The sequence below is a fragment of the Stenella coeruleoalba genome (assembly GCF_951394435.1).
Source record: "Stenella coeruleoalba genome assembly, chromosome: 19".
Taxonomy (NCBI): Eukaryota; Metazoa; Chordata; class Mammalia; order Artiodactyla; family Delphinidae; genus Stenella; species Stenella coeruleoalba.
The window spans coordinates 11,397,928-11,425,927 of record NC_137165.1 but is presented as its reverse complement, the minus strand read 5'-3'; the positions used below and the strand labels follow the sequence as shown (position 1 = coordinate 11,425,927).

At 53.4% G+C, this 28,000-nt stretch overlaps 2 protein-coding genes across 8 annotated transcripts in view; one reads left to right on the top strand and one right to left on the bottom strand.

Moving 5' to 3' along the window:
- Window positions 1-28,000, bottom strand: part of XAF1 (XIAP associated factor 1) — an 84,599-nt gene that overhangs the window by 32,456 nt on the left and 24,143 nt on the right. The gene's annotated exons all lie outside the window — the stretch shown is intronic.
- On the top strand, window positions 5-24,570 carry SLC13A5 (solute carrier family 13 member 5; the record flags this gene model as incomplete). 5 transcript variants are annotated; one of them, XM_079904673.1, is made up of 12 exons in its annotated part: window positions 5-106; window positions 6,123-6,251; window positions 6,532-6,668; window positions 9,063-9,199; window positions 10,178-10,343; window positions 11,837-11,959; window positions 15,202-15,417; window positions 16,255-16,355; window positions 17,422-17,540; window positions 19,467-19,628; window positions 22,672-22,809; window positions 23,968-24,570. In XM_079904673.1, the coding sequence occupies 12 exons, from the start codon at window positions 5-7 to the stop codon at window positions 24,091-24,093; spliced, it is 1,656 nt and encodes a 551-aa protein (XP_079760799.1). In that variant the 3' UTR covers window positions 24,094-24,570. The 5 variants fall into 5 exon arrangements, with proteins under 5 accessions (XP_079760799.1, XP_079760798.1, XP_079760800.1 ...); XM_079904672.1 differs by having other exon boundaries at window positions 9,012-9,199; XM_079904674.1 differs by lacking the exon at window positions 6,123-6,251 and having other exon boundaries at window positions 9,012-9,199.

Below are 28,000 nucleotides of genomic sequence, written 5' to 3'. Positions count from 1 at the left end.
CGCGATGGCCTCCGCACTGAGCTATGTCTCCAAGTTCAAGTCCTTCGTGATCTTGTTCGTCACCCCGATTCTGCTGCTGCCACTCATCATTCTGATGCCCGCCAAGGTCAGTTGCGTCTCTGGGCAGCCCCTTGGATTCTGGGCGCCGGGTGCCCAGCAGCAGGCACCGAACCCGGGAGCATTAGGTGGAGCGCACGGATTCCCGGGGGCGGGCACGGCTCCCCTGGGGCACGGAGGCTCAGGAGCTCCGGGTGCTATGGGAGGTGCCCTGCAGAGAATTCTGACAGGCATGGATCTTGGGGTTCACAGATCCCAGGGCGCAAGAACTGTTTTGGCAAGCACAGAAACCCAGAAGTTAGCACCGATCTTGGCCACACAGCCCCTCTATAGGCTCAGAATCTCCCCAGACTGCATAACCCGGTCCCCAGGCCCCCCAAATGCCACCTGTACCAAGAGGGAGCCTGGGGGCTTGTCTTTCCCTTCTTGCTCCTGTCTCTTCCCTTGGGGAATGGGGACTTCCCAGCTGTAGGTGGCTTCCGAGGCCAGTCGGGGACCTACACGGAAAGATCATCACCTAAGTGACCCGAGTGCCATCTTTGTCCCTCTCTAGCCCTCCTTTGAGCCTCGGTTTCCCTGTCTATGATCCACATTTCTTTCCAGCTCTGAAACCTGGGCAGCCACAGCTGAGTCAGAAACCTGCTCCCAGCTGAAAGGCAGGTCAGGTCTGCCTGCTTTTGCTCACTGCCCGCTGTGGAGGCAGCAGGAGGTGGGACACGGTCCCAGAGCTCACGCCTTGGGTGGCACGACGCAGGGTCTCTGGGAAGCCGTGTCCCAAGCCCTGGCCTCCTGGTGCTCCCAGGAGGGAAGCGGAGAATGAATGGCCTTGGCCACAGGGTGGGGGTGGTGCGGGGAGCCCGGGCCCAGGCCCTGCTGGGCAGTGTGAGGCCTTTTTGGCAGAGGCCCGAGCCCTTTGAAGGCTTTTGGCTGCTGGCTGCTCCTTCCTCATTCCCTCTTTCCACCTTTCACTCTCAGCCCAGACAGGAAACCTCAGCTCCCCCCAGCCCAAGCAGGTTTGGGAAACGGAGGAGCTCTTTAGGGGATGTTCTGAGGGCAGTCCTAGAGGAATGGGGTTGTACTGGGGTATCGGGAAGCCAATCTTTGAGAGAACTGGACTTCCACCTTTCACCCATCCTGTGATTTTATTATTTATTTATTTTACTTTTGGCTTTGTTGGGTCTTTGTTGCTGCACGCGAGCTTTCTCTAGTTGCGGCGGGTGGGGGCTACTCTTTGTTGCTGTGGCGGGCTTCTCATTGCAGTGGCTTCTCTTGCTGCGGAGCACGGGCTCTAGGCACGCGGGCTTCAGTAGTTGTGGTTTGTGGGCTCTAGAGCGCAGGCTCAGTAGTTGTGGCGCACGGGCTTAGTTGCTCCACGGCATGTGGGATCTTCCCGGACCAGGGCTCGAACCCGTGTCCCCTGCGCTGGCAGATGGATTCTTAACCACTGCGCCACCAGGGAAGCCCCATCCTTGTGATTTTAGCCAAGCCCCTGCGTTCTCTGGGCCTTGGTGTTCTTGTCTGTAAGATGGGGCAAGGTGGTTTGGTTGTTGACATTTTATGGCTTTTGGTGCCAAAAGAGATTATGCTGGTTCCTAGGATGGGGGAGGGGGAGGCTGGGAGGAGCCCTTGGGTGGGCTGAACACAGACCCTGGATGGGCCAAGGACAGCAGATCCAACTAGAGTGGTTCTTTAGTTTCCACACCAACTGTGATCGGCCATATTTCCTCTGTAGAAAAAGATTTGGGGCTGTTATCATCTGTGGGAGGGAGCCAGGCAGGAGAGTTGTGATTTTAGTTCTGCTGGTGGGGAATGAGATTCCCTGGACATCAATTATGGTAGCTTTGCTGACCTTCCTGCTCCAGAAGAGTATGACCGAGACCCCACCACCACCCCTGCCCATCCCATCCCCCCGCACACAGGTGGCCCTGAGCTGGGACCCTCAATTCAGGCTGTGAATGCATGTCATTGACCTGCCCCGGGAGTGAGAATCAGGTGAGGGAAGAGGAGGTATCAGTAAAGGTCGTTCCAGGGGCTGACTTCATGTGATTTCTCTCCCAGTGGTGCAGGTGACTGGGAGCCAGAACCCTGTCTGCTTGTTTTCTCCCTGTGTGCTTCTGTTTTGGTCACCCTGAAGAGCTCCCCGTCCCCACCCACGGCCACAAAGTTTGCAAGGAAACCCAGGGCAGGGGCAGAGCAGCGGGGAAGCTGGCGAGAACTTGGCAGCCTGGGCGGCACTGTCCAAGCGGGGCGGCGACTCCCAGGGCATGTCACCCTCTGCCAGTGCCCGGGCCCCTCTCCTGCAGGCTTTCTTCTTTTCCTCTTCTCCTGCACCTTGCTTCCTTCCTGTCTTCATCTCTGCTCCACTTTTCTGCCTGTTCTCTGGGTTCTTTCTTTAATAAAAATAGCTTTTTATTAAATAAAAAAGTAGATTCATTGTGTTATTAAAGTTATGTATTTTTTAAATTTATTTATTTATTTTTTTGCAGTACGCGGGCCTCTCACTGTTGTGGCCTCTCCTGTTGTGGAGCACAGGCTCCAGACACGCAGGCTCAGTGGCCATGGCTCATGGGCCCAGCCACTCCGCGGCATGTGGGATCTTCCCAGACCGGGGCACGAACCCGCGTCCCTCACATCGGCAGGCGGACTCTCAACCACTGTGCCACCAGGGAAGCCCTATATATTATTTTTAAAGTCTGTGAAGTATAAAGTAAAAATGAAAAGACTTTCAAATCCCATAAGACACAGTATGTTCTCTTAGCTACAATTTTCCATTAAGCACTATGTCATGGACGCCCTTATTTGTTAATAATTAGGTAAATAATGAGCCATGGTTTTCTCCAGTTGTGCACTTAACGTATTTTTTGAGCCCCACTATGTGCTCTCCACTGTGCTGGGTGTGGACTTTTAAATCCCACTGTCCACTGTGAGCTCAGCTTGCAGTGCTCCTCCGGCCACATTCTCAGCTGCAGGAAAGGCTCTGAACTGACCAAGAACTGGGCTCCCATCTGCAGGTAGAATCCATCTCATTCTGCACGGTGACCAACCCCTCCTCAGGCTTCCCCAAGGTCACCTGTCCTATTCTGCTCTCTCCACAACACTCTGGGAGCATTCTAGACGAGGGAGGGTCAAGTTTGCTGACTGGTAGTATTCAGGGATGGGGCACCCTCCTGGGCCTCCTGATAGGAGCATGGAAGTGAGAGGGCAGTTAGCCTGTGTCTTTTCTGTTGGTTACTTCTGGCGCCTCTAGGAACTGTCCCGGGAAAACTGGTTACACATGTCACCTGCCGCTTCTGAGTTCAGATAATAAAAAAATCACTTTCTGTGTGCCATATGTTAAGAATGGGTACTTTTAAATCCTCAATTTACAGGTGAGGACATGAAACAAGCAGGGAGAGGGGCCAGGGTTGGGAGTGGGAGGAATATTTTATCAAAGACATTGTTGGGAATTGTTCTCACATGATGATAAGGAGAGAGGGCTTCCCTGGTGGCACAGTGGTTGAGAGTCCGCCTGCCGATGCAGGGGACGCGGGTTCGTGCCCCGGTCCGGGAAGATCCCACATGCCGCGGAGCGGCTGGGTCCGTGAGCCATGGCCGCTGAGCCTGCACGTCCGGAGCCTGTGCTCCGCAACGGGAGAGGCCACAACAGTGAGAGATCCGCATACCGCAAAAAAAAAAAAAAAAAAAAAGACATTGTTGGGAATTGTTCTCACATGATGATAAGAAGAAGGAGAGTGAGTTTTAGACAGTATTACCGTTTTAAAATTCTCTACAGCACACCCTCTTATTGCCCCCCCCTGCAGCGGACCATTCCTACCTCTCTCTCCTTTGACACCAAGGCCCAGAGAAGGCGGAACTGAAGGCCACACAATGGCAGAGAGGCCTGATCAGGCCTGCCCGGTGTCAAAGCCTGGTCTTCTAACCACGTTGCTATCCTGCCTTGAGCCCAGAGGCTTCAACCAGCATTGATTCTCCCCTCCTTCCCAACAAAGGCACATCTGACAAAGTTTGGAGACATTTTTTGTCGTCACAACTGGAGCGTGCCACTGGCATCTAGCAGGGTGGAGGCCAGAGATACTGCCAAACATCCTACCATGCACAAGACAGGCCCCCACCCCCCACCAACACAGAACCATCCAACCCAAAATGTCAGTAGGGCCGAGGCTGAGAAACCCTGCATTAGACAGTAGAGAGGTGTCCTGGGGTTCTCATGGGCTGCCGGAGAACGATTTATTTTTATCACTGATAACACAATCCAGACAAAGAATGTCTCAGCCTTTGTGTGATGTTCCATGCGTATAATATGTGTTATCTCGGGTGGTGATAAGCAGTGATTGTGTGCAGGGACGTTTTCCCAGCAGTGTTGTCACAGCCCGTGCTGTGCTGGTCCGTTTCTCATCAGCATCTGCACTGTCCCTGGGGTTTCAGGCCTGTGCTGGATGCCGAGTGACACGGATTCTGCCCTCCACTGCTCACTCCACTGTTCAGTGTTCAATGGTGGGTGAAATATAATGCCAACCCAGTGTGCTAATTGCTGCGGGTGGGGGCGTGCATAGAGGAAGGACACAGACCCAGACTAGGGGCAGCAGTGAACTGAGCCCCAAGCACTCACTCCAGGCCAAAGGAATGATGTCATGTGTGAGAGCAGCTGTGGGAGGCGGAGCATCTGCCTCAGTTCCCACCAGTGCCCTGGGGTCTCAGGAGCTCGGGGTGGGAATGGGCATGGGAGATGTGGCTGGAGGGCCCTGCAGGGCCTGCTCCATCACAGAGGGTCTCCCAAGACAGGCTAAGGCATTTGGCTTTTGTCCTGAAGGCAAAGGAAGGCTTTTAAACAAGGCAGTGATATGATCCGGTTTGTAAAAAGAGAAAGAGGGAGCAGCAGTGTGGAGTGATGCAAGTAGAAAGATCGTATTAGAAGATAGCTGTGCTGTACACCTGAAATTAACATGATATTATGAATCAACTATACTTCAATTACAAAAAAAAAACTACAGTGAATAAAACAGCAAATAAAAAAAAAGATAGCCGCAGTGATGCAGGCAGAAGATGTGGCCTGAGCAAAGGCAGGGCCACAGGGTGAAGGAAGAAGGGAAAGAGGAAGATTTTGGGGTAGAAGTTATAGGTTTTGGAGGCTGATTAAACTGGAGGGGGCTGGAATGAGGGAGAGGCAGAGCCTGGTTGGTTAATAATGATTATAGTAAAAATGCTGATGAAACAAAAAACAACCCAGGGAGGTGGGCATTATTATCCCTATTTTATTAGGCGATGAGACGGAGAATTAAAGTCCTACAGTGAGTAAGGGGCCGGGGCCGTGAGCGCTTGAACCAAACCCAGGTCTGTCTCACTCCAAAGCCAAGATCCCAGTGGCTAAGTAGCTAAAGGGTGTGAACAGGCGGTTCACACAAGATTAAATACGAACAGTAAAGCTTGAGACCCTTGTAACTAGAGAGGGTAATAGACACCAAGACTATCTTCTCAGTTATAATAAAAAACAGCCCTGCAAATCCTCAGCGCTGGCCATTCTCTGAATGAGCTGGCTTAGAACACACATTTCTGGGAGCCGAGACAGTTGGAGCAGCCTTTTGAGAAGGAAATTAGATAGAGATACCAGGAGTTTGAGGATGTGCTTTGGGGAGCCTTCCCTAAGAATTGCACTTACTTTGTAAAATGATTTAATTTTTAGAGCAGGTCATCAGAAACAGTATTTTCTTGTTTCTTCTCTTCTTCCTCCTCCCCCCTTCCCCCCACTTGCACTCCTCCTCCTTTTCCTCCTCTTCCTCCTTTCCCCCCTCTTCTTCCCTGTGAAGACGTGAGGATGGATGCAAGGCTTGGAGGGGTGAGAGACCTGCCCAGGACCGCACAGCTGGGGGGCAGGGGCCTCTTGGTGACGGGTCCTGTGCCCTCCTCACTGTCCTGAACCTGGAAGGCTGTGCTGACGGGGGCAGGGAAGCAGCGGTCCCCACTGACATGCCACCCTGTTTTGACAGTCCATGCCCTGCTGTCCCGAGCGTTCTGGGGTGGGGAGCAGGGCGGCAGCAGCTCGCCAGGCCTCAGTGCCGTCTCTTCAGTTTGTCAGGTGTGCCTATGTCATCATCCTCATGGCGATTTACTGGTGCACAGAAGTCATCCCTCTGGCTGTCACTGCCCTCATGCCTGCCTTGTTTTTCCCGCTCTTCAAAATTCTGGACTCCAAACAGGTGAGCAGCCCCAGGGCATCCGGGCGGCTTCCTGCTTCTCTCCCAGTGGCTCCTTCTCCGAGCCCTTCTCTGAGCTGCCTAGGACCCGGGGGACCAGATAATACCCTGTTTGTGGGCTCTCTCTGGCATAGAGACATACCCTTGACCCTCCATCCCCATTCCAAGCTGCCCTGAAGTCAGCATACTCTGCTCGCCTATCTCTGGGGACTTGGGTGACCCTGAGCCCAAGTAGTGTGTGGTCAGGGGGCAGGCCTGATGGGGCCTCCATGCCGTCCTGCAGGTGTGCGTCCAGTACATGAAGGACACCAACATGCTGTTCCTGGGTGGCCTCATCGTGGCTGTGGCCGTGGAGCACTGGAACCTGCATAAGAGGATCGCCCTGCGCACGCTCCTCTGGGTGGGGGCCAAGCCTGCCCAGTAATTACGCCTTCTCTCTTACCGCAGGGCTCTGCAGTAGGCCCCAGGGCCAGGGAGGGGCATGTGGCACAGGCCAGATCCCCCACAGGCAAGGACTGGCCATGGCCTTATCTGGGCTTTGCAGCCAGGCAGACCCCTGGGTGGGTGGAGGCTGGATCAAGCCATGCCTGATACCCCTAGGGGCTTTGTGGGGAAAGCGGGAAAGAGATGGCTCAACTATGCAGCTCAGGGGGGAGCAGAAAGGTCATCCCTCCAAGGCTGGCACATCTACTCCCTCTGCAAAGCTGCTGCTTACCCCACCCTTCCCCCATTACTCAGTCGTCTCACCCCTCTCCAGGATCTCCCCTGACAGTCACAGGCCATTCCGACCAAGCCGTGGAGTTGATACAGCAGAATCACCTGGGTGTACTGAGCGCCCACAGGGCCCCGGGCATGATACCGGGGGCTTATTTACCACCTCATCTGACTCTCACCGCACCTCTGAGGGTTGGGGATTATTCCCATCACCCACGTTCTGTTCTGAGGCAGAGAGGGGTTAAATGGTTTGCTGACGTCACATGGGGATTAGACCGGGCCTGTCTGATGGGGCCTTGCCCCCTCTAATTGGGAACTCAGCATGCACCTTTTTTTGAGGCAACATGCTCCCTAAATGATGGCGTGACCCAGCCCAGCCCTGGGAAGGCAGGTTGGTAACTCACAGTAAATCCCTCCTGCTGCGTCCTCACGTCAAGGGCCATGCTGGGCTCTGAGCACACAGAGGCCCCGGCCCGCCCGAGCACCCCTGGCGCCTCAGCAGCCTGAGTGAGGGCTTTGTGACTCTCCGACCTGTCACCCGAGCCCCTCCAGTGACTGGTTTACAGTGTCAAATCAGAAGCCGTTGCATTTTCTAGAGATGTGAGGCCTCAGAGTTCCTGTTTTCAGGATCCTCTGAGTGGTTGGCTTTTCTCCGTCAGCAGGGGTGGGGGGGGTGGGGCTCATTCTGGAGTGTGCTGGAGCCCCTTTGCTCCCAAACCCGGGGTGCCCAAACCCACACGCTTCTCTGCTCCTTCCTGTCACCTGGCTCCTCCTCCGAGCCTGGCTTCCAGCTGTCCAGGGCACTGCCTGTGCTGGGGGCGACCTGTATGTTGAGGCTCCCTTGATGCCTCGGAGCATCATGTTGAAGCCTCATTCATGTGAACTCTGACCCTCATCCTAGCCTGGATCCCAGCCTTTGTACTTATGGGTCCATGAGGTCTACCTGCATGGATACCAGCTAAAGCCCAGTGCAGTGCAGCCCCGAGACCCTTCTTCAGGCAAACAGATTAGTGGCCCTGGGGAGGAGCCTGCCTGCAGAGGGGCATGGAGACCGAGAGGTTGAGTTCCATTTAGCCAACCACCCCTCCCAAGCTCCTCTGCTCCTGGCCTTGTGCCAGGTGTGTGGGACCCATGGAGAGGAATCAGACCTTCCCTGCTCATGTGCTAAGGAGAGAGCAGACATGGAAACAGTTTCAAATCCAGCCAGCGAGAAGTGTCCTAGAGAAGACTGAGGAGGGTGTGGTCAGCCCTACCTGGTGCGCACTGGGAAGGAGGTGACAGAGAAGGGATGCTGCCTGAAGGCTTTGAGAGACCGTGAGGAGTTTTCTAGGCAGATGACACAGGTGGCACAGAGATGGAAGGTGGGGTGTTACACGGAAACGGAACGTTTTCTGAATACTGTTTGGGGATCTGGTCCACTGCAGAGCGGAGGGCGGCAAAGAGTGTGAATGGAGGGAGGTGGGGCAGGGGATCAGCCGTGAAGGAGGTCCCACTTCCCAGGGCCCTCCCCGGCTCATCCTACCCTTGAAGGCTGACTCCTCACAGCCCTTCTGAACTCATGAGGGGAGAGGTGGGGTCAGGGTGGGTGGGAATCTTCTAGATAGAAGTGGGAAGTTTGGTCTGCCTGCACACAGGGCTGCTCAGCGCACCCCTACGTCATATTAGGGCCAACTCTCCACACTGGGTCCACACAGACTGGATGCTGGTGCTTCCCTGGCTAGAAGGTGAGCGCCTTAGGACCACGACTGAGGCTCAGGCTGCCTGGTGACCCGGTAGCCAGCAGAGTAGATGTCAGTAATGTTTGTGGGAGAGAGGGGCAGAGGGAGGAAGGGAAGGGAGGGAGGGAGGGAGGCAGGCAGGCACTAAATCTGCAATCCCCTCCTGGATAGCCAACCTTGAACTGGCCTCAGCACCCTGGCCCTGACCCCTGGCTTCCCTGCAGGGGGCGCCTAGCGCACCCCCCCCCCACCCCCACCCCGCTGCTCCCCAGGGGCTGTGAGAGGTGGGGGCGGGGATTCTCCGGCTTTCCTCCCTGCCCCTCCTCTGCAGGCTGATGCTGGGCTTCATGGGCGTCACGGCCTTTCTCTCCATGTGGATCAGCAACACGGCCACCACGGCCATGATGGTGCCCCTTGTGGAGGCCGTGCTGCGGCAGATGGAGGCCATGAGCGCAGCCACCGAGGCCAGCCTCGGGGCTCTGGAGCTGGCAGACAGGGGCAAGGCCGGCGAGCTGCCAGGTGAGGCCCTGGCCAGGGCAGCCTTCCCCTCTGTTGCCAACAGCTTTAGCCACCTCCCTGCTTCCTGGAGCCCTCCTTTTAGCAGGCACGTAGAGAAATACTTAGAAGACGCTGTTTTCCTAAGTTTTAGGAATGTGATTAGTGCATAAAAGTTAGATCCTTGAGTAGAGCTTATAGCAAGTTCCTGCCCTCCGTTCCCGCCATCACTGAAATGAATACGTGTTGATTTGATCATTCATTTGGGTATCTTTTGAGCACCTACTGGATGCCCCTCAACCCCTTCTACCCCTACTCATCCTCAGGGCGGCCTCCTCTGAACAGGCCAAATCCCTCCACACTCTGTTCCCGCAGGTACTGGGGTTGGTCGTCCCACCTTTGCTTCCCCGCTAGGCACCGAGCTCAGGAGAGTCAGAGAGTGCCTGTGTTTTTCTCTGTCTTGTTCGCTACCCCATCCCCAGGGCCCGGCGTGGGGCCACTCAGGGCCTGTGCTGACAGCCTGATTGCCGGACCCTGGGCCAGGTCCTGGGGCTGCAGAGATGAAGCAGACACACTCCTATCGTGCAGCCCAGTGGGACGGAGTCAAGAGGCCCCTCGGAGAGTTCGTCTGACTTGGGGGAGGCCAAGGGTTGCCATTAGCCAGACACTGAGGGAGCGCAGAGAAGGGAGAGGCCTTGCTAGGAGGAGAGGACATCTGGGATGGATTTGGGCCCCTCCCTCCAGATGAAGGGAGCAGCTTGAGTAAGAGCAAGAAGGCAGGAAAGAAAGGAGTGTGTCTGACGTCGCTGACTGGGCTCGCCGAGGGACGTAGCTGGGGGTCACGTGGGGCCGGATAAGAGCACTGGGCTGGAGGCGGGGGACAGAACCTGGGCGGGGACCCGGCAGACCTGGCATGCCTGGGTCCTCAGGTCAGCGGCAGGGTCAGGAGCTGAGGCTGGGCAGGTGGTCCCCAGTGTGCCCACGGCAGTGTGCCCACCACAGGGAGCCAAGAGAATTTTGAAGGTCCCTCCATGAGGCAGCGGGAGGTCGACAGGAAGAACATATGCAAGGCCATGACCCTGTGCGTGTGCTACGCAGCCAGCATCGGAGGCACTGCCACCCTGACCGGCACGGGACCCAACGTGGTGCTCCTGGGACAGATGCAAGAGTGAGTCGCTGGCCATGCCTTTTGGGGACAACAGTGGGGGGAGGATGGGGCTGGAGGGGCCCACCCACCTCTCCCTCCTCTTCAGCTGGGCTCTGGAGCCTCGATGGGGGTGGGGGCCGCCTGGCAGGGGTGAGAGGGTGGGCCGCCATCAGCCTCTGTGGCCCAACCTCCCTGCACATGCTCAGGACCCCACAGCACAGGAGCTGATGTCCACAGACCGGGTTGCTTTCTGCTCAGGACAAGTCCTGCCTTTCTTTCCTGGGCTCAGGATTCTCGCTCAGACAGGGAATGTGGATTGAACGTGGAGCTAGTCATGGGAATTGACAGTGTAATCCGAGAAGCGGGGTCCTTGGTTAAAACTTGTAGAAAATAGATGCCCCTAAAGATGCTCCCCTCAAAGCTGGCTCACGACCTCGGTTGTTAATGGCGATGGTCCTATGACACCTGGAAAGGTTAGAGGTTAGGTCACCTGGTGCCTCACCGCCTCTTTCACTATGGCCCCTCTAATTGCCCTTGAGAGGGACGTGTGCCCCTGTGAGGCTCCAGGTAGACCATGGGGTAGTTTAGAACTTTCCAGCCTTGGCCACAAAGGGACCCAGGCTTTGAGGACCCAGTTCTGTTCTTGGTCTTGTGCCGGGTGGGGCTTGGGTCACAGAAGTGAGAGGAACCTGGGCCCTGCCCATGGGATACTCGTGGGCAGCTGAGGGTAGCAGACATCCAGAGAGTTCTGGCGGGTTGTGTAAATGAAAATAAGTACAAATTGCAGTGGGCGCAGAGGGAAGGAACAGAAGTACGACGGTGCCCGTCCTGTGCAGACAAACACCCTGGACAGGGGTCGGGAGGGCAGCTGGGAGGTGGGAAGGGCGGGCCTGCAGACACTCGAGATCCAACAAGCAGACTGTTTTGCTCCTGCGAGTGTTTTCTGTAATGACAGCCTTATGGTTTCCCCTGAAGTTCCTCTGGGCTGAATGGGAAAAGCTCTGTGGCTAGTTTGACACCCTTGGGCTAAAGGAAGCAGTGCCTGGGGTTGGGGGCGGAAGTGACCCTCCTCCAGCCCCCAGGGAACATCTTCTGGTCCCACCCTGGGAAGCTTTTGAGATTTGATTTCCTAAGGGGGGGGCCTTCCCTTGCAGAAGCCCACGGGGTGAGGTTCTGAGGCATCTGTGGACCCCCTGAAGCTGTTGGCCAAAATCTGTGTGTACAAAGGGGTATTTTTCTGGACTGAAGGGCCATGCCTTTCGCGAGCTTCTCAGCGGGGTGTGGACCTCCAGGAGGGGCAGTTGGTCGCTCCTCAGGCTTGCCTTGTGCGTGGCTGTGTTCTGGGGCCCTTGCTTGACTGGGGTAATGCTGAGGGACGGGTGTGGGTGGCTGGACTTCAGGAGGAGGGGGCCCCACTCCAGACCCCCTCTCAGGGCCCGGCAGCTGCTCAGCCTCCGCCCGCTCTCCGCAGCTCAGTGTCTGGTAGAGATGTGGACCAGCATTTTCCCCTTCAGATTGTTTCCTGACAGCAAAGACGTCGTGAACTTCGCCTCTTGGTTTGGATTTGCCTTCCCTAATATGCTGATCATGCTGCTGCTCTCCTGGCTGTGGCTCCGGTGTACTTATATGAGATTCAAGTAAGTTTGAGATGCTTATGGCACAGAGGATCTAACCGTGCCTCGGCTCAGCAGGGGAGTCTAGAGAGTCCCTCCTGCAGCCCCATCTCCTGCTAGTTTGCCCTCCAGTTCGCGCTACCCCTGCTGCTCACCGTGCCTCTGCACATGCTGTTCCCTCTTCCTGGAATGCCACTCCCTGCCTTCCTACCTTCCAACCTCCTCAGTCCTCAAGGCCAGTTCAAATGCTCCTTCCTCAGCGACACCTTTCCCAACTCCCCCTACCCCCATTCTGATTCTGACGGATTGCCTGCTCGCTGTTCCGGACTTCCCTGGGCACACCACGCCTTGCCCCTTGGCACCTGTAGTCATGCTCCAGTGCCAGCCCTCCCCTGACCTGAGCTCCTCTGTGGCCTGCGGTAAGTCCTCTCTGACCCCTACACCCGGCCGGGCTCCCAGCCCAGGGAGAAAGAGTAGGTGTATCGTTGTCAAAGCAATTAACAAGAAACTTTGTTCTTGGTGCCGGTCAACACTGCTGGACAGACTTCCACTTGGCTGCCAGTGTCTGTCAGGCCAGGTCACAGCAGACCTCCTGATAATATCCACGTCAGTCCAAACCCAGATTTACTGAATGCTTACAATGTTCCCAGCAGCGCACAGCTTCTGCAAAGTTTACCTTCCAGTTCCCAGCACACAGTTGACCAAGAGTCAACCTTGACAGCAGCCAGACTTTGGACAGAAACCATGATGTGTGGCTGACAAATACCTCAAAATGTTGTTGTCATTTTTAAATGCACAAACTTCTCTATGGCGTGAAGGTGACCCTCTCACACTGGAGTATAAAGTACCTAGCTGTGAGCCATGTGCTCTGTGCCTTAATTCACACGGCGCTTGAGCCCAGCAAAAAAACAGAGGCCTATGCGGCCCAGAGATCTCAGAGCTGACAGGTAAAAGCGCCCACGAAGACCTGTGCGTTAATGGGAAAAAGGGGCACTCTGGTTAAGTCTTCTCCTGAAGGAGGAACTGTTTTCAAGACTGCCGTTCAAAAAATCTCTGTCCATAATCAAAGCAGCCATAATGACGACATAACGGTAGCTGTAGGCATTCGTCACACACCCCACCCTGCCCGGTGTCCGGGCCCCCGTGTGAAAGGGAAGCTGCTCCTACGGGTGCTTGGCTGCAGTTTGAATCCCTCATCTGGTTGGTCGTGGAGAGCAATGTCAGGGTCATTCCCTCCAGCCTAATGCTGAAAAACTCTAGCTTCCTGAGTCTATGGGCAGCTTCCTAGGCCACATCCAGCCAAGGGAGCCACAGACCCTCCCAAGAGCACCCAGGACTCTTGGGATATTCCTGCTGGCTTACATCCAACTTTCCTCACCAGGCTAAGCCCTGAGTTAGGCATGACGGTTCTTCTGGCCCCTGCCAAGGGGCTCGGGGTCCCTTTGCCTCTCCTGCAGCGCACTGACCCAGTTCATCATGCACCCACCCAGCTCCCGGGGCCCCCACAGGAAAGCTGGATCCATCTGCCTGCATCCCGTGCCAGCCCAGCGGTCACCAGACGGATAAACCCAAAGATGAATGTGAAACCACTTAGTGTGAGAGGGACCTGAAGGCCCGGGGGCACCACTGCAGGGGGCCGGCACTGGACAACTGCATATATGATGCAGCCCCCGGAGTCTGCAGCCAGTGTGGTGTCGGGATGTGTCTCCAGCATCAGACAGGGGCTGGGCAGCTACCAAAGTCACCCCTTATCCTGGAAGCCTGAAGCCTCTGGTCCAGCTCCCAAGTCTCGAGAACGACAGGTGGCAGCAGATCGGTAGTGGGTGGAACACAGACGCTCTCAGGCCAAGGGGGCGAGGACAAGGAGGCCAGCTCCCACGCCAGTAGAGCCATCCCCATGCTGGATGATCTGGAGGTGTCCCTGGCGGGTGACCCTGAGGACAAACGTCCTTGCCCCTTGTCCAGAACGGAGATCTTGGCCGGCGGTGCAGACCTGAGTCCCCATCACTGCCACTTCCTTTCCTAACCCCCGAGCACCACGGGAAGCTGTGTCCCAACCTCCTTGAGTCCCTGCTCTAGGCCGTGCCCCATGCCCTGCATGGCCTTCACCCTCTCAAGCGTGGTTCCCGTCCAGCCCTGGCTTCAGCATTCGGCACCTCAGCATGTATTCCATTAACCCCTGTGCTCCTGGGAAGCCTGTTTTAGGGTCCCAGGAAGGACTCCCACAAGGGAAGCCTCTCTAGGGATAATCCTCTTGGCCTTGCCCCCCACCTTCAGGCTGACGGGGGCTGGAACGTGTGATTGGAATCCTCAGCGGATCCCTCGGGGTTGGCATCCTGTGTGCCAGTGGCCCCAGTCAGCCCCTCCCCAAGGCTAGGTACCCTCTATAACTCCTCCGAGATCCCTCCTCCTTCCTGCCCCCTCCTGCCAACACTCCCCAGGGAAGTCCTGCAGGGTGCCCTGGGCAGGCGTGTTGGCCAATGGGCACTGGTTCCTAGGGAGCCCATCCAAGAGCAGGACCTGGCTGGCTTCCCTCCTGCCTTAGCCACAGCTACTACGAGCCCCGGAGTCTTCTGGGTCCTTAATCCTACATGTCAGCTCCTTGCAATGCAAGTACCCACCCTGTTCCTGCCTGACCCAGTCTGCTGGGACCTGTCCTTTTCCTTGTGTCCTCTTGAGCCACCTGCTGATGGGGACTGGCATTCTGGCACCATCGAAGGCAGCTCCAGGCCGCAGTGGGAGGAGGAAGACGGAGCACGTGAAGGAGCCTCGGCCCCACCTTGTGCCGGTTCCAGATTTCTCACGGCCACCCCCAGATGTCGGCAGCCACCGGTCTCTAGGCGACTGGCACCTGCCGGGACCCCGTTGCCAGCAGTGGCCTCGGCTCTGCTTCCTTCTGCTTCCGATGCTCCTGTCCATCCCCTGTTCCCGGTTTTGCTCAGCCTCCCACCCTCCTGACCATCCTCTCTTCCTACCTCCACTGTCCCTGACACCCTACCTGTGCCATCTCAGGCTTCTTCTGGGGGCACCCTGGGGACATATGCTGGGCCCATAAAACAGAGACTTTGCCCCACTATGTCCTGTGAGGTAGGGTAGGCAGATGACAGAATTGGGGAGTGGGAAGGGACTTGCTCAAGGGCCCCCGGGTGACAGGCAGCCCTGTGTGGCTTTCTATCATGTTCTGCTGCCCAGTGTTCACGCTTCCATTCAACCAGCCCTGAGTCAACCAAGACGCCCCGCCATCCTCTTGTCTTTGCATTCTCTAGTATTAAAGAGTCCTGGGGCTGCGGGCTGGAGAAGAAGAGTGAGGAGAAGGCTGCCCACGAGGTGCTGTGGGCGGAGTACAGGAAGCTGGGGCCCCTCTCCTTCGCTGAGGTCAACGTCCTTCTCTGCTTCTTCCTGCTGGTCGGCCTGTGGTTCTCCCGGGACCCCGGCTTCATGCCCGGCTGGCTGTCAATCACCTGGGTGGAGGGCAAGACAAAGTAAGTGGCTCCTCCCACAGCACGCCCACATGGCTCTCCTCCTTTTCTGCTGTCCAGTTCTGGAGCACTCTGTTGGTTTCTGGACTCATTTTTGTCTCACCAGTCTTCCTGACAAGCTCACAGATGTGTTCTTGTGGCCCCTCTTGCCCCAACAGGCTGGCAGGGTAGCCAGGCTGCTATAGAGAGAGGTCGGTTGGGCTGGGACTGGGGCTCTCAGCGCTCTGGTTTCCAAGTCTCTGTTCTGCCATCTTTCGTTTCTCATCTTTCTTCAGGTCCGGGCGAGTCCCTCTGAAGACACACATCCTGGGGTCCAGAAGCTTCTTTAGACAGAGACTTGGCAAAAGGGGGGATATGAAGTTTCTCTCCTGGCTGTTATGTGGTCAGAATAGAAGAAAGGTTGAGAAACATGCATATCCTAGAAAGGGCAGGAGATGTGGACAGGGAGATTGCTGCCTGTTACTGCTCATTCCATTTTGAAGGTCTGCTTGGGGTAGCCCCAAAGTCCTTGTGGCCACCCTGGTGAACCCAGAATCCCAGAGAATCTGGCTGGGAAGAGCTCATGAAGTTCACCTATGGAGCAACACAGACAGAGAGGGAAGTGAGCCGCTCAGAGCCACTCGAAGTTGGTGGCAGAGCTAGGCCAAGAACGCCGGAGTCTCGGTGTCCAGCCAGGATTCAGTCTACCTCACCCCTCCTGATCTTGGCCTTTGGGGTTCCAGTTTTCTTACTCAGATGAGCCTGTTTCCTCACGTGGGAGCATTCAGACACAGAGCAGGCTTGCTGCATGACTGTCGTGTAGCCAAGATGGGCTAATCCCGTGTGCTCCTCCCTGCCCAGGTATGCCTCTGATGCCACAGTGGCCATCTTTGTCGCCATCTTGCTATTCATTGTGCCTTCGCAGAAGCCCAAGTTCAACTTCTGCAGCCAGACTGAGGAAGGTAAGGCTCCTGTCCTGGCCTCCCATTCATCAGGGTTGGGGCCCCGGCAGCAAAGGATCTCCATGGTGTTCCCTGGGCCCGGGAGGGAGAACATCTCACCCTGCTGAAAAGGACTGTGGCTAGATTACAAAGTCTGGGCACAGCGTATTTTCCAAGGCTTCTCTGCATATTGTTTAGTGCAAAATCTCCTCTTTTGCTTTTTAAACATTTGAAATCGTATTTATTTTACAACAGGAACAGAAAGAGATTTCACATTTCCCATAATGCCATCAGTATTTTGGGGGTTTCTCTCTCCCTCCCAGTCTTTGTTAATATGCATATATATTATATGGCTATAATCAAAACACACATAATTTCAATCCTGTTTCTTTACTGGTTTTTGTTTTCATGTTTTTGCTCGTGGTTATGCTAGAAACATTTCCTGCTATCGCCACAGTCTTCCAATTCATTTTCTCTAATAACGGCATTATATTGTATCGGGGGCTGTAACCATTCCCCTGTCATGGAGCATTCTGGCTGTTTTGAATTCTTCATTATTATAAATAAATGTTTTCGTGAATATAGCTTTTTCTTTGAGGGTGTTTCTTCTTTAGGATAAATTTCTTGCAGTGATTGCAGCTGGGGTAAAAGAGTATATTTGTCTTCAAGGCTTTTAAAATGTATTGGTAAATTGCTTTTCAAAAAGACTGCACCAATTTATAACACTAACAGGAGTGTGTAACAGCTTTACCATACCATGTCTTTACCAGCAGCGGGTGTTGTAGTGATTACCGTAAATTTTAGCTTATTTACAGATATGAGACGGCACTCATTGTCCTTTTATTGCAGGCTTTTATTCCCCTGCATTAGATCTGTTTTATCTCTTTTGCTTGCTAATGCTGCTCTGGGCTATGTATGGGTTTTTGTTTTGTTTTTTTTCCTGGCCACGCTACGTGGCTTGTGGGATCTTAGGTCTCCAACCAGGGACTGAACCTGGGCCCTCAGCAGTGAAAGCACGGAGTCCTAACCACTGGACTGCCAGGGAATTCCCAATGTATGTGTGTGTGTTTTTATCATCTCTTCTCAGAAATGAAAACACCATTTTATCCACCTCCGCTGCTGAATTGGAAGGTGGCCCAGGAGAAAGTACCCTGGGGCATCGTGCTGCTCCTGGGGGGTGGCTTTGCTCTGGCTAAAGGATGCGAGGTAACTTCTCCACTGTGGGCTGCCTAGGGCCCCTTCCTTCACCAAGAGGGCAGCTGAGAACTGCTGCACCCCTCCTTCTCGGCACCCCAGGCCTGTGCCTGTGTGTTTCTGTGTCTGTCTTCTCCATGTAACTGTTCATTTCTTGAAGACAGGGCCTCTGCCTTGTCATCTAGGTACCCTGCACCATGAATAGTGCCTGGAATAGAGAAAGTACTCCCTGAGTGATTTTCAGAAATGAGTGAATGAGTGACCCTGGTTAGCCAAAAGGGATGGGGGATGCTGGGAGGTCTCCTGTGGGGTTTGGTAATAACAATCTCTGCTTTGATTTATTCTAGGCAGATCTTTCTTTCAAGTCTTTGTGAATATTTTCACCATTACCTTTGGTTCCTCTTCCTGCTGAACTTTGTTGATATGGTTGCCATTAAAAATTTTTTTTCTCTAGCTAGGTATGTAGTGACATAGGAGGAGAGGAAGAGCTTTTGGGGGAAAACACCCAAAAATGCAACTTTCTTACCTCCCCCCTTCCCTGATAGGGAAGAAATGAGCCAGAGGGAGGGATGCTTGGTGCTGCTCTCCTCTGTCCAACCGTTCATCCATCTATCCAGGAATAGAGCGTAATACACAGACTTGGTCTATCTTACTATTGCTGTTTCCTCAGCATCTAGGACAGAGCCTGGCACATAGTGGGTACACAACTATTATTTGGATGAACAGATCCATCCATTTAGTCACCTCTCCATCCATCTCTCATTCACTCATTCATTCATCATCAAACCTTCCTATCATGTCTGTGTTAGGTCAGGCACAGGAATTACAGAGGAGATTGATATATGGTCCCTGTTCTTGAGGATTTCACAGCCTAGAGAGGGGGGCATGTTTGGAAGAGCATTTCAGAAAGAAGTGACACATGAGTAAAGAAATCAGCGTGTTGTATCCAGCTGAGGAACAGCAGACGATAAGGCTGGTGAGGCTCACAGACGCCACTTCACTGAGGGTCAAGATAGGGAGTATGGACCTTATTCTGAAGGTGGTGGATAGCTACTAAAGGGTTGAGGCCAGAGAGTAACTTGGTCAGATCTGCACTTGGGAAAAATCTCCTGGATGTCTGAAGTGGAGGCCTAGGCCGGACAGGGGTTGGGGAAGACCCAGTAGATGCTCCTTAGCCTTCATCTAACACAGGCTCAGAACACTGGACTCCATGGACCACTGTCTCCTTCTTGAAACTCCTTCCTCCTTTGGTCCCCAAGACATCATTTTCTCCTGTCTACTTCTAACTCTGACCATTCCTGCCCTGCCTCCTTGGTTGACTTTTCCTCTGTTCTCCCTTAAATATGAGTGTTCCTGAAGGTTCTGTCCTTGGCTGCTTCTTTGTTCACGTTTCATTCTCGCCCTGGACAATCCATTCTTAGCCTAAAGCCCCAAATCTAAATTCCCAATTTCTGGCTCAAATCACTCTCTTGAGCTTTAAGAACTGTGGGAGACAGAGAGGAGATGATAGACATGAGATGTTTTGGGTGACATGGTGACTGGGCATAAGAAATAAGGGGGACAGAGACCCCAGGATGACCCCCTAGCCTTCTAGGTTGGACACTAGGTGAGTCTAGTCACTGGGCTGGGGAGCCCAGGGGGAGCAGAAGATGAATTCAGGTTGGGGCATGTTGGGTCTGACACGCTCATGGGATATCTGGGTGGAAATCCAGACAGCAGACCAGCTGGGCTGGAAACGAGGATTTAGGAGACAGCAGAGTGAGGATGGAGATTGAAATTGTGGGTATGAATTAGATCACCTATGGTAATGTATGCAGAGAGAGAGAATCAGAAGTGAAGGTGGGCTGAGCTCTTTGGAGACAGATGAAGGTCCCTCCAGGCTCTGGAGGAACTGTGAGCCACGAGCCCTGTGGTGACTGCCCTCCCTGTATTTCCCAGGCCTCGGGGCTGTCAGAATGGATGGGGAAGCAGATGGAGCCCTTGCATGCTGTGTCCCCAGCAGCCATCACCTTGATCTTGTCCACACTCATTGCTGTGCTCACAGAATGCACAAGCAACGTGGCTACCACCACCCTGTTCCTGCCCATCTTTGCCTCCATGGTAAGTAACTCTGCTGGGGGTGATGACCCTTAGTCGTCATTTCATAGGAAGCTGACCATATCCTGGGTCCCTAGAGAGGCAGTGACACCAGGGGCCCAAGCCTGGCCAGGTTCTGGAGACCTGGGTCCTGAGCCCTGCTCCAACACAGACTTGTGTGCCCTTGATGGCCCTGGGCCTGCGCTCAATGCTTTGCTGGTTCTTCTTTGTAGCCTCCACGCTGACCAAAAGTGCTAAGCAACAACCAGGTGCCCTAAATTTATTTATAAATGTAATAGATTATTTCTCAAGCTGGGGAGACAGGGCTTACACCAAGGAGGCCATGGGGGAATGATAGAGGGTCTCTCAGAATATAGCACAGGAGAGCAGAAGGCCTGCAGGACAGGGGGACACCATTGGCTGGAACCCACCAGGAAGAATCTTGGGGGAAATGGAGCCTGGGAATGGTGGCAGGGGAGAGGACGTTCTGGGAAGATGGAGTAGCCCACATAAAGGAAATGAAGTGCACGACTGAAAACTCCCACAAGCCTTGCTTGGCAAGCTCAGGGACTGGGGATCAGTGGGCACTGAGCCCAGAGAGGCTGCGGGTGGTGGTGGACGGGGATGCTGAGTGCCAGGCTAAAGAGCTGTGTTCCGTGGGCAAGCATGTTTTTGAATTGGGACTAAGAAGAAAGCAGAGCTTACAGGAAGCTCGACTGTGACCTTCTCTTGCATTTCCTTTTGTCACTCATCACTTGGCAGTTCCAACCTCAAGGTGGTACAGAAAAAGCCCTAGGTTCGGAGTCAGAAGACCTGAGTTCAAGTTGTGGGATCCTCAAACCCGTCACTCGAGTTCTTTCTCCTACTCTTGTGCTGAGGGTCAAGTAGGATGAGGCCTATGAAAACCCGCTGTAGATGTAAAACGAGCTGGGGAGAGGCTGGGGCTGTCATTCTGGAGTTGGGAGGACAGACTTACAAAGGCCTCAACACAGGATTTTGAAGTTGGTAAATTTTCATTCAGTTGCCAGGGTGTCCACGTGTATAAAAAGCAAACCCAAGTGATTTTCTCCTTTTATTCCAAGAGAAGATGGAAGTATTAGAAAGAGCAAGGCGGCCCATCTCCCCCTCCCCTAAGCAGGCTGCCCAGGGCGAAAAGATGCCGAGGAACGTCTTCTGATGCTGGTCATGCCATAGTGAGGACTCCTTCCCCTAGTAGAGGCCTGGCTTTGTCACCTCCAGACACTAGTCAAATGGGGGTCTTCACCTGAGAGGGTGGCCAGGCCCTTCGAAAACAAGCTTTTCTAGAATCCGAAGTCCTGACTTAGATTCCACACAGACCTCACACTCCTGCCTCAGCACCCACCTGCAGGCAAAGGGAAGGTGGTGACCCCCCAGCTGGGTCACAGAGGCACATGGGGTACATACCCCATGGGGAAACCAGGAAGCAGACTGGTTCCTCTCAGTTACTCCTAGGAGTGTAACTGGCGCAGCCTTTTCAGAGACCTGTTTACCCATGGGAACCATAACCTGAAACCCGCTCATACCCTTTGACTCTAGGAATTTTTAAGTTTTTTCCAATAAAAAAAAATATTTATTTTTTCCTATGGTTTAGAATATATCAATACAGTGATACATGTATAGATGTTATAATAAAACCCCCTATATTAAAAGTATATGCTAAAATACTTTCCTGATAGTGGTGAAAATAAAGAAAATTGGAGGCCACTGGTAAAAAAAATATTATGTACATATTTATATTTTGTGCATAGAAAGGTTTAAGATATAAGGTTTGTGAAAATAAAATGACAAGGATTTAAAAAAACCCTACTGCTAAGAGATTATACCGGACTCTGGGAATTTTATGTCCAGGAATCTCTTAGGAAAATCATCAGAGATGCCTACAAGCTTAAATTATAAAGATGCACATCAAAGAATTATTTGTTATAAAAATACTTCCATAATAGCAGAGATTGGTGAAATAAGTTATCATATATTCATACAATGTAATACTATCAAGCCATTTAAAAAAAAAAATCACAGTCCTGAAGGGTATTTCATAAAATGGGAACACATACTTTTTCAAAGCTGAAAATGTGATACATACACGTAGCCAGAAAACGTCTAATCATACCAAAGAGTATACAGACCCTTACGCTCTAGCTTCCTCCCTAGAGACAACTCCTGTTATTAATTTCTTAGGTATCTTTCTGGACGCATTACACATGCACACACAGACACACACACTCTCCTTTTAAACAAATGGCATTGTTCCATGGTCCTGTTCTGCACCTTATTAAATCTAATCATATATCTTGGCGATCCTTCCATTGTTAGCACATAAGACCTACTCAATTCTTCTTTTCAGCTGCAAACTATTCCATTGTTTGTATATATGTATTTTATTTGACCGTCCTGCTATTGATGGCCGTCGAGTCTGTTTCCTGTGTGTTTTGCTGTTACAATATTGCACTGAACATCTCTGCATATGTGTCTGCTCTCATGTGCAAGTAGATCTGCATGATAGATTATTAATTTTGGTATTGACAGACATTACAAATTATTATATCATTCATTCATTCAACAACTACTTATGAGCATCTGTCTACTCTGTGCTAGATGTGGCTGAATTTTAAGCTTTGAACAGATGGATACCAAATTTCATACACAAAATGATCCCAAATGTGTACAAAAACACACCCATCCAGAGGCACACACACAGGTGAGAGATGTGGTCCCTGCCCTCTAGGCTCTCTCTGTGTCAGGACAGACAGACATGTGCACACATGGGCTGCAGCAGTGCCCGGCATGGTCTCTGGCACATAGTAGGTGCCCAAGAAGTATATGCTGAGTGAATTGAGGGGGTTCAGAAAGGCTTTCCGGTAAGTTTAGCCTTCAGGGTCCAGCAGAGTTATCATCCAGCTGTGGCAAAGGGTAGAGGAGCCAGCAGGACAAAGGCACAGAGGTGGGAATGTACACAGTACATCAGGGAAAAGCTTTTTAGAGTGATGGTCCCCAGGAGCTTTTGTTTTCTGCATCTGTGACGTTGTAGTGCTGTGTTTTTCCCCAGTCACGTTCCATTGGCCTCAACCCGCTGTACATCATGATCCCCTGTACCCTGACTTCATCCTTTGCCTTCATGTTGCCCGTGGCCACCCCACCTAATGCCATCGTGTTTTCCTATGGACATCTCAAGGTTTCCGACATGGTAACGCAGCCGCTTTTATTCACTCCTATCAGCTATGATGCTTTTGTCATGAGGGATGCCCCATTTATTAATGACTTGTGGTGTCAAACAGTTTGGGACCAAATGTCCAGACCCAACTCATTATTTGCATTTATATGCAGCTTTTTTCTTCTTTTTTGACATGATCTCTTATTTCATAGACTGTTCTGTCTCCCAAAGCTGAGAGGTGGGTTACAGAATCTCCCACCTGGAAGTGCCCGAGCAGCCACCAGGGGAGCCTTCACTGAGCACTTGGAAGGGGTGAGGGTGGGAGTCCCACATGGACAAGATGGACTTCACAATCTAGTAAGAACCCGTGAGGACAGTCAGGAGGGGCAAGGCTGAGATGAGGGGAAATGTTAATGACAGCCAGAGAGACTGACAGAGGTGTCTACAGACGTGGAAGCAGGCAGGGGGAGAGACACCACTGCCTGGGAGCAGATGCTGCCTTGGAAACAAACGCTGCCAAAGGAGGAATTCTTCAGCTCTGCTTTGGCTTTATCCCAGCCTCCGGTGGGAGGAGGGCGGCTCTGCAGCTCCGGAGTGGGGAGAGGCAAGTGGGCAAGCAGGGGAGGCCAGGAAGGCGTTAGCTAACTCAGAGCCTCCGCTGGGTATCTTTGGGACTCCATGGAGCATTCTCACCCAGAGGGTGGGTCCCAGAAACCAGGAATTGCAAACTCAATTCCAATCCCCAGTGAAAACTCTGCCACAGGGTTTGAAAGCAATGGTTAGTGAGCACCCAAAGAACGCAGAGCATGCCCTAGAAAGGCCAGCACGTGCCTGTGGGACGGTGAAGGCGCTGGGGTGAGCGCTGGACCTGCAGTCAGACCCGGGCCCCTCCAGTCACTCCCTCGCCTCCCTGAGGCCCAGGTTTCCAAACGTCCCAATGGGCCTGAAGAGCCCACCTGTCCTGCCTGTTTCCCGGGCTGCTTTAGCAGTGGTGCTTCTTACTGGACACCAAGTTGCTCTGCCTGGGGGGTGGGTGAGCACAGGGCCTGGCCCGGGGACGGGAGGCCCAGCAAACAGTCTGTCTGTCCTTTGTTCCCTTCTCCCAGAGTGCTGGTTCCCAAGGCCCATTCACCTTTGTTCTGACAGCCTGGCAGACCCCAGGGTGCTGACTCTGACCCTGTTTTTTTCCAGATGAAAACAGGACTAATAATGAACGTCATCGGAATCACCTGTGTATTTTTGGCCGTCAACACCTGGGGCCGGGTCATATTTGACTTGGACAGTTTCCCTGACTGGGCTAATGTGACAGCACACTGAGACTTAGAAAGAGCCGCAAGACCACGCCCAAGGCCCCTGCCCTCCTGAGGACACCTGAACCTTCCAGTACAACTCATAGCAGAGCTTTGGGGTTCACGCCCCAAGGTGACCCCATGATGCCCACACCCCACGGAGACCCAGCCAACGGGCCACCTCTTCCTCCAAGCCTGGGGTCTCAGCTGGGGATGGGTGTCTGGAGGGCAGGCTCGGAAGTGAAGGGAGCCTCCCATAAGGCTGCTGGCGTCCATCTTTCCTGGGGGCCTGCCATCATCTCTGGGACAGGCAGGGTCCCACCCCCACTAAGCCTCGAGCTGGCCCCATGGCTGGGCTCTGGTGTTCTCTCGTCATCCAAATGGCAACCAGATCCCAGCTCTGGAGGTGAGAAAACAACCTTCCAGAGCCTGTGTCTCTCCCAGCTTACCTCGGGCTGCCTCAGATTCCCTCCTGTCACTCGGAAGGGACAACCCAGCCTGGGGACAAAATGTCTGGTCCTGGGAAGCTTTCCACTGCTGGAGCGAGTGGGAATCAGCGCCTCCTGGGACCACCAGGAGTATGGTGCCACCCCCAAAGGATGAGGAATTTAAGTCGATAACTTCCGGACGATACCACCTGCAGCACCCCACTGACAGTTCACTGCTCCATTTGAACTGACAGTTTGGACCCCCTTCCCAGCTCTGTGGGGCACCTCCTTCAGCTCCTAGGCCCCTCTATTGTCTGGCCGACATTTGCTGGAATCTGCCCCTTTTGTCCCAGGCAGGTCAGTTTGGCTCTTCCGGGAGATGCTTCTCCTGCCCCACGACAGCTGGGATCACACTCCAAGTATGGGCAGTGATGGCCTCCTTTGGGGCCACAGGCAGAGGTCTAGGTCCTCCCTCACCTGCAGACCTAGAAGGAATACCTGTTAACCGCCAAAAGCAGGGTTCCTTTAGGGTTTGTCTGTCATGCCAGAGTTTGGGCACCTCTGGGGAAAGCCTCCCTCTGCTGACTGGTCTTGGCAGTCTAGCCTGCTGCTGACAGAGCATCGTTGAGAACAAGCAGTGCCCGGCGGTCCCTGAGCAGACAGCCCCTGCCCATGAGTGAATCTCCCTGAAGTTGCTGGACAGACTCCAGAGTGGTCTGGGAACCCTCAGAACAACCTGTGAGAGACACATGAGAGAATCCTATCCTCCTACCACCAACCCAATTTCCCTTCCTTCTTGTGCTGCTCCATTGATGGTATTTTTCAGAGCAGGAGAAAGTATGGGAACCCAAGGAACCCCCATGCCCCACCCGAGGACCAAGCATACGCCACCTGGTTCCTGGGTGGGACGAAGTCTGAGCGCCCAGTCTGTCTCCCACGGAAGGTGCACGGCGCTGTCTCTGGCTTTCTGCTGTGTGTAGGGTGGGGGTGGGCAGGCAGGTGGATGAATGAACACTTACTGCCCACCTCCAGTGTGCCAGGCCTCCCCGGCCCTGGTGCATCAGACAGTTATCTCATTCAGTCTTTGCAGCAGCCTGTGAGATAGGCAGGCATTATTAACCTCCTCTGTCTTTCATTAATACTGGGGCTCAGAGAGGCCAGGCCATGTCCAAAGTCACACATCAAGTTAGTGGTGGCTAAGGTTCCAATATGGATCTTCTGCTGCCATGTCCACTGCTGCTTCCTCTAGCCATTAAGGGCCTTGGCCTTACAGGGACGGTAGGGAAAGGTGGGTGGCCAAGAGCACATCTACCCCAAGGCCCTGCCTGCTCAGGGATCATTCACAAGAGCCCTTTCTGCTGCCTCCTCTGCGATGGGCTTAGGTCAGTCCTGGAACAGACAGGGCTGGTCTTTGCCCAGAGAAATAAAGCCTTTGGTTGGAGAGAGCAGTATGGAAATGGCTACCTGCTCCCCTGCCAAGATAAAACCGACCCACCCCTCTATCACTACTCCCTACACCGCCGCTGCTGATGTGTCTGCCCCACCAGTGAGGGCTCCCAAGGACTTGCACTCCCTGCTGGGTCCAGTGCTAGCCCTATGGCTAATCCACAGCACACCACCACAAGTGTGATTGGTAAATAAATGATTGATCAGTGTTGTCAATCAGATGTATGCCTGGTGGTAGTGAGCAAGGTCAGTGAAGGTCATCCAACGTGGGCAATGAAGGATGAGTAGGACTGGCCAGGCTGATGGGGGAGGATGTGGTGGGGTGGGTGGAAGGGTGGGGGGATTCCATCTGGTTGAGGAATGACAAGAAAGCTGGGCAGGGGTTCAGGAGAACAGATCCCAAGGTGGAGGAGGCTGACCAAGGGCTGTTTCTAAACAGCATCTCTTGAAGTTGGCTGGAGCTGCACTAACATTTATGGCCAGTGCAGATCAGGATTGCTTTCGGCTGCAAGTAGGAGAAAACCTAGCTAACAGCGGCTTAAATCATAAGGGCATTTAATATCTACTTAACAAGAAGTCTGGAGGTAGACGGTTGCTGGCACTGGTCCAGCAGCTATCTCGGGCCACCAAAGACTTGGGATTGATCACCCACTTTGCTATCTTAAGGGTGCTATGCCTTTGCTGTCATGCTTGACCCTCATTATACACATCTGCATTAAAGGCAGGAAGGAAGGTGTGCGAGATGGGGGCATGATGGCGCCTCCTGCATCTTTCCCTTTCATTAGAAAAGCAAAAGCTCTCTCAGAAGGCCCTACAATCTTCCCTTTATGTCTTGTTGGCCAGAACTAGATCATATGCCCACCCTTAGGCCAATCACTGACAAAGGGGAACTGGAATACCATGAGACCAACTAGGACTCATTTCTTGGGCTTGGGAAATTGGCCTATGTTTCCTGAAATCAAGAGGTTTTCACCTACTACAAAATATGGCTTCCGGCAGGGGAAGAAAAGGGGGAGCGGCTGGGTAGGTGATGAACCAGGGTCTGCTATTATGACCCCTTCAGAGGGCTGCCCTCACTCCAGGCTACTTGAGTGGCTCCCTTTCCATGGAATTCAGTAGAAACACATTCCTAGGTAGGAAGAGAGTATGTGTTTGGTCAAGGGCTTCACCTCTGCCTCCACTTCCAGGAGAACCACTGGATTGGGAGGCTAGAGTCTGAGTCATGGACCAAGCTCAGTCCTGACATTGGATACTGAACAAGTCAGTACACTCTCTGGGCCTCAGTTTCCATTAGGAAGGGGCCGGACTAGAGCATCTGTAAGGGCTCTAGAGTCATGAACACCCTTACCCCACTGACCCTTCATCTGCTTGGGCCAGATGCAGCCCCTGCCACATCCCCATGATGTCTTGGTTTAAAGTCTATTACATGGCCCACTCCCTGCTCCCATCTGGGTCTTAGCCATTTGCTGAAAGCCCTCTGAGACCTTTTCCCCACTGATATTTTTGCCTCTTATATTTTGTAAAGAGGTTCTACCCAAGACCCTTGATTTCCTTCTTCTTTGCATACATCAAACATTTGGGCCCAAGGTTAGCTGAACACATAATCCTGACCAGGATTGCTCTCTGAACTGTTTTGCCAGGGACTTATGACTCCACAAGGATCCCATGCATTCCAGGGTTCCTTATCCTTTGATCTGGAATTGGGATCCTTCCCTGTCCCTCTGAGCTGAGGACTTCCTTAGGGAAAGACCTGGACTGCCTCCTCTGGCAAAGCCAGTGAGCAGGGCATCTCCCTGGGACAGGAAAAGTCTTCCTTCCTCCCCACCATCCCTTACACACAAGAATAATGGATAATGAAACTTTTGCTCTGGACTTCAAGCAGGGAGTCAGCTCACTAGCACAGAGTCCAATTCTCAAAATGAATACGGACATTCCCTGGTAGGACCCTTGATGGCATGTTCTTGTTTGTGGAAATAAAGACCAAATGCTGGACTGTCTGGTTAAAAATTACACCTGGAAGTCCTATTCTTAGCTCAGAACTCCTTTTTCTGGGGTACTCTC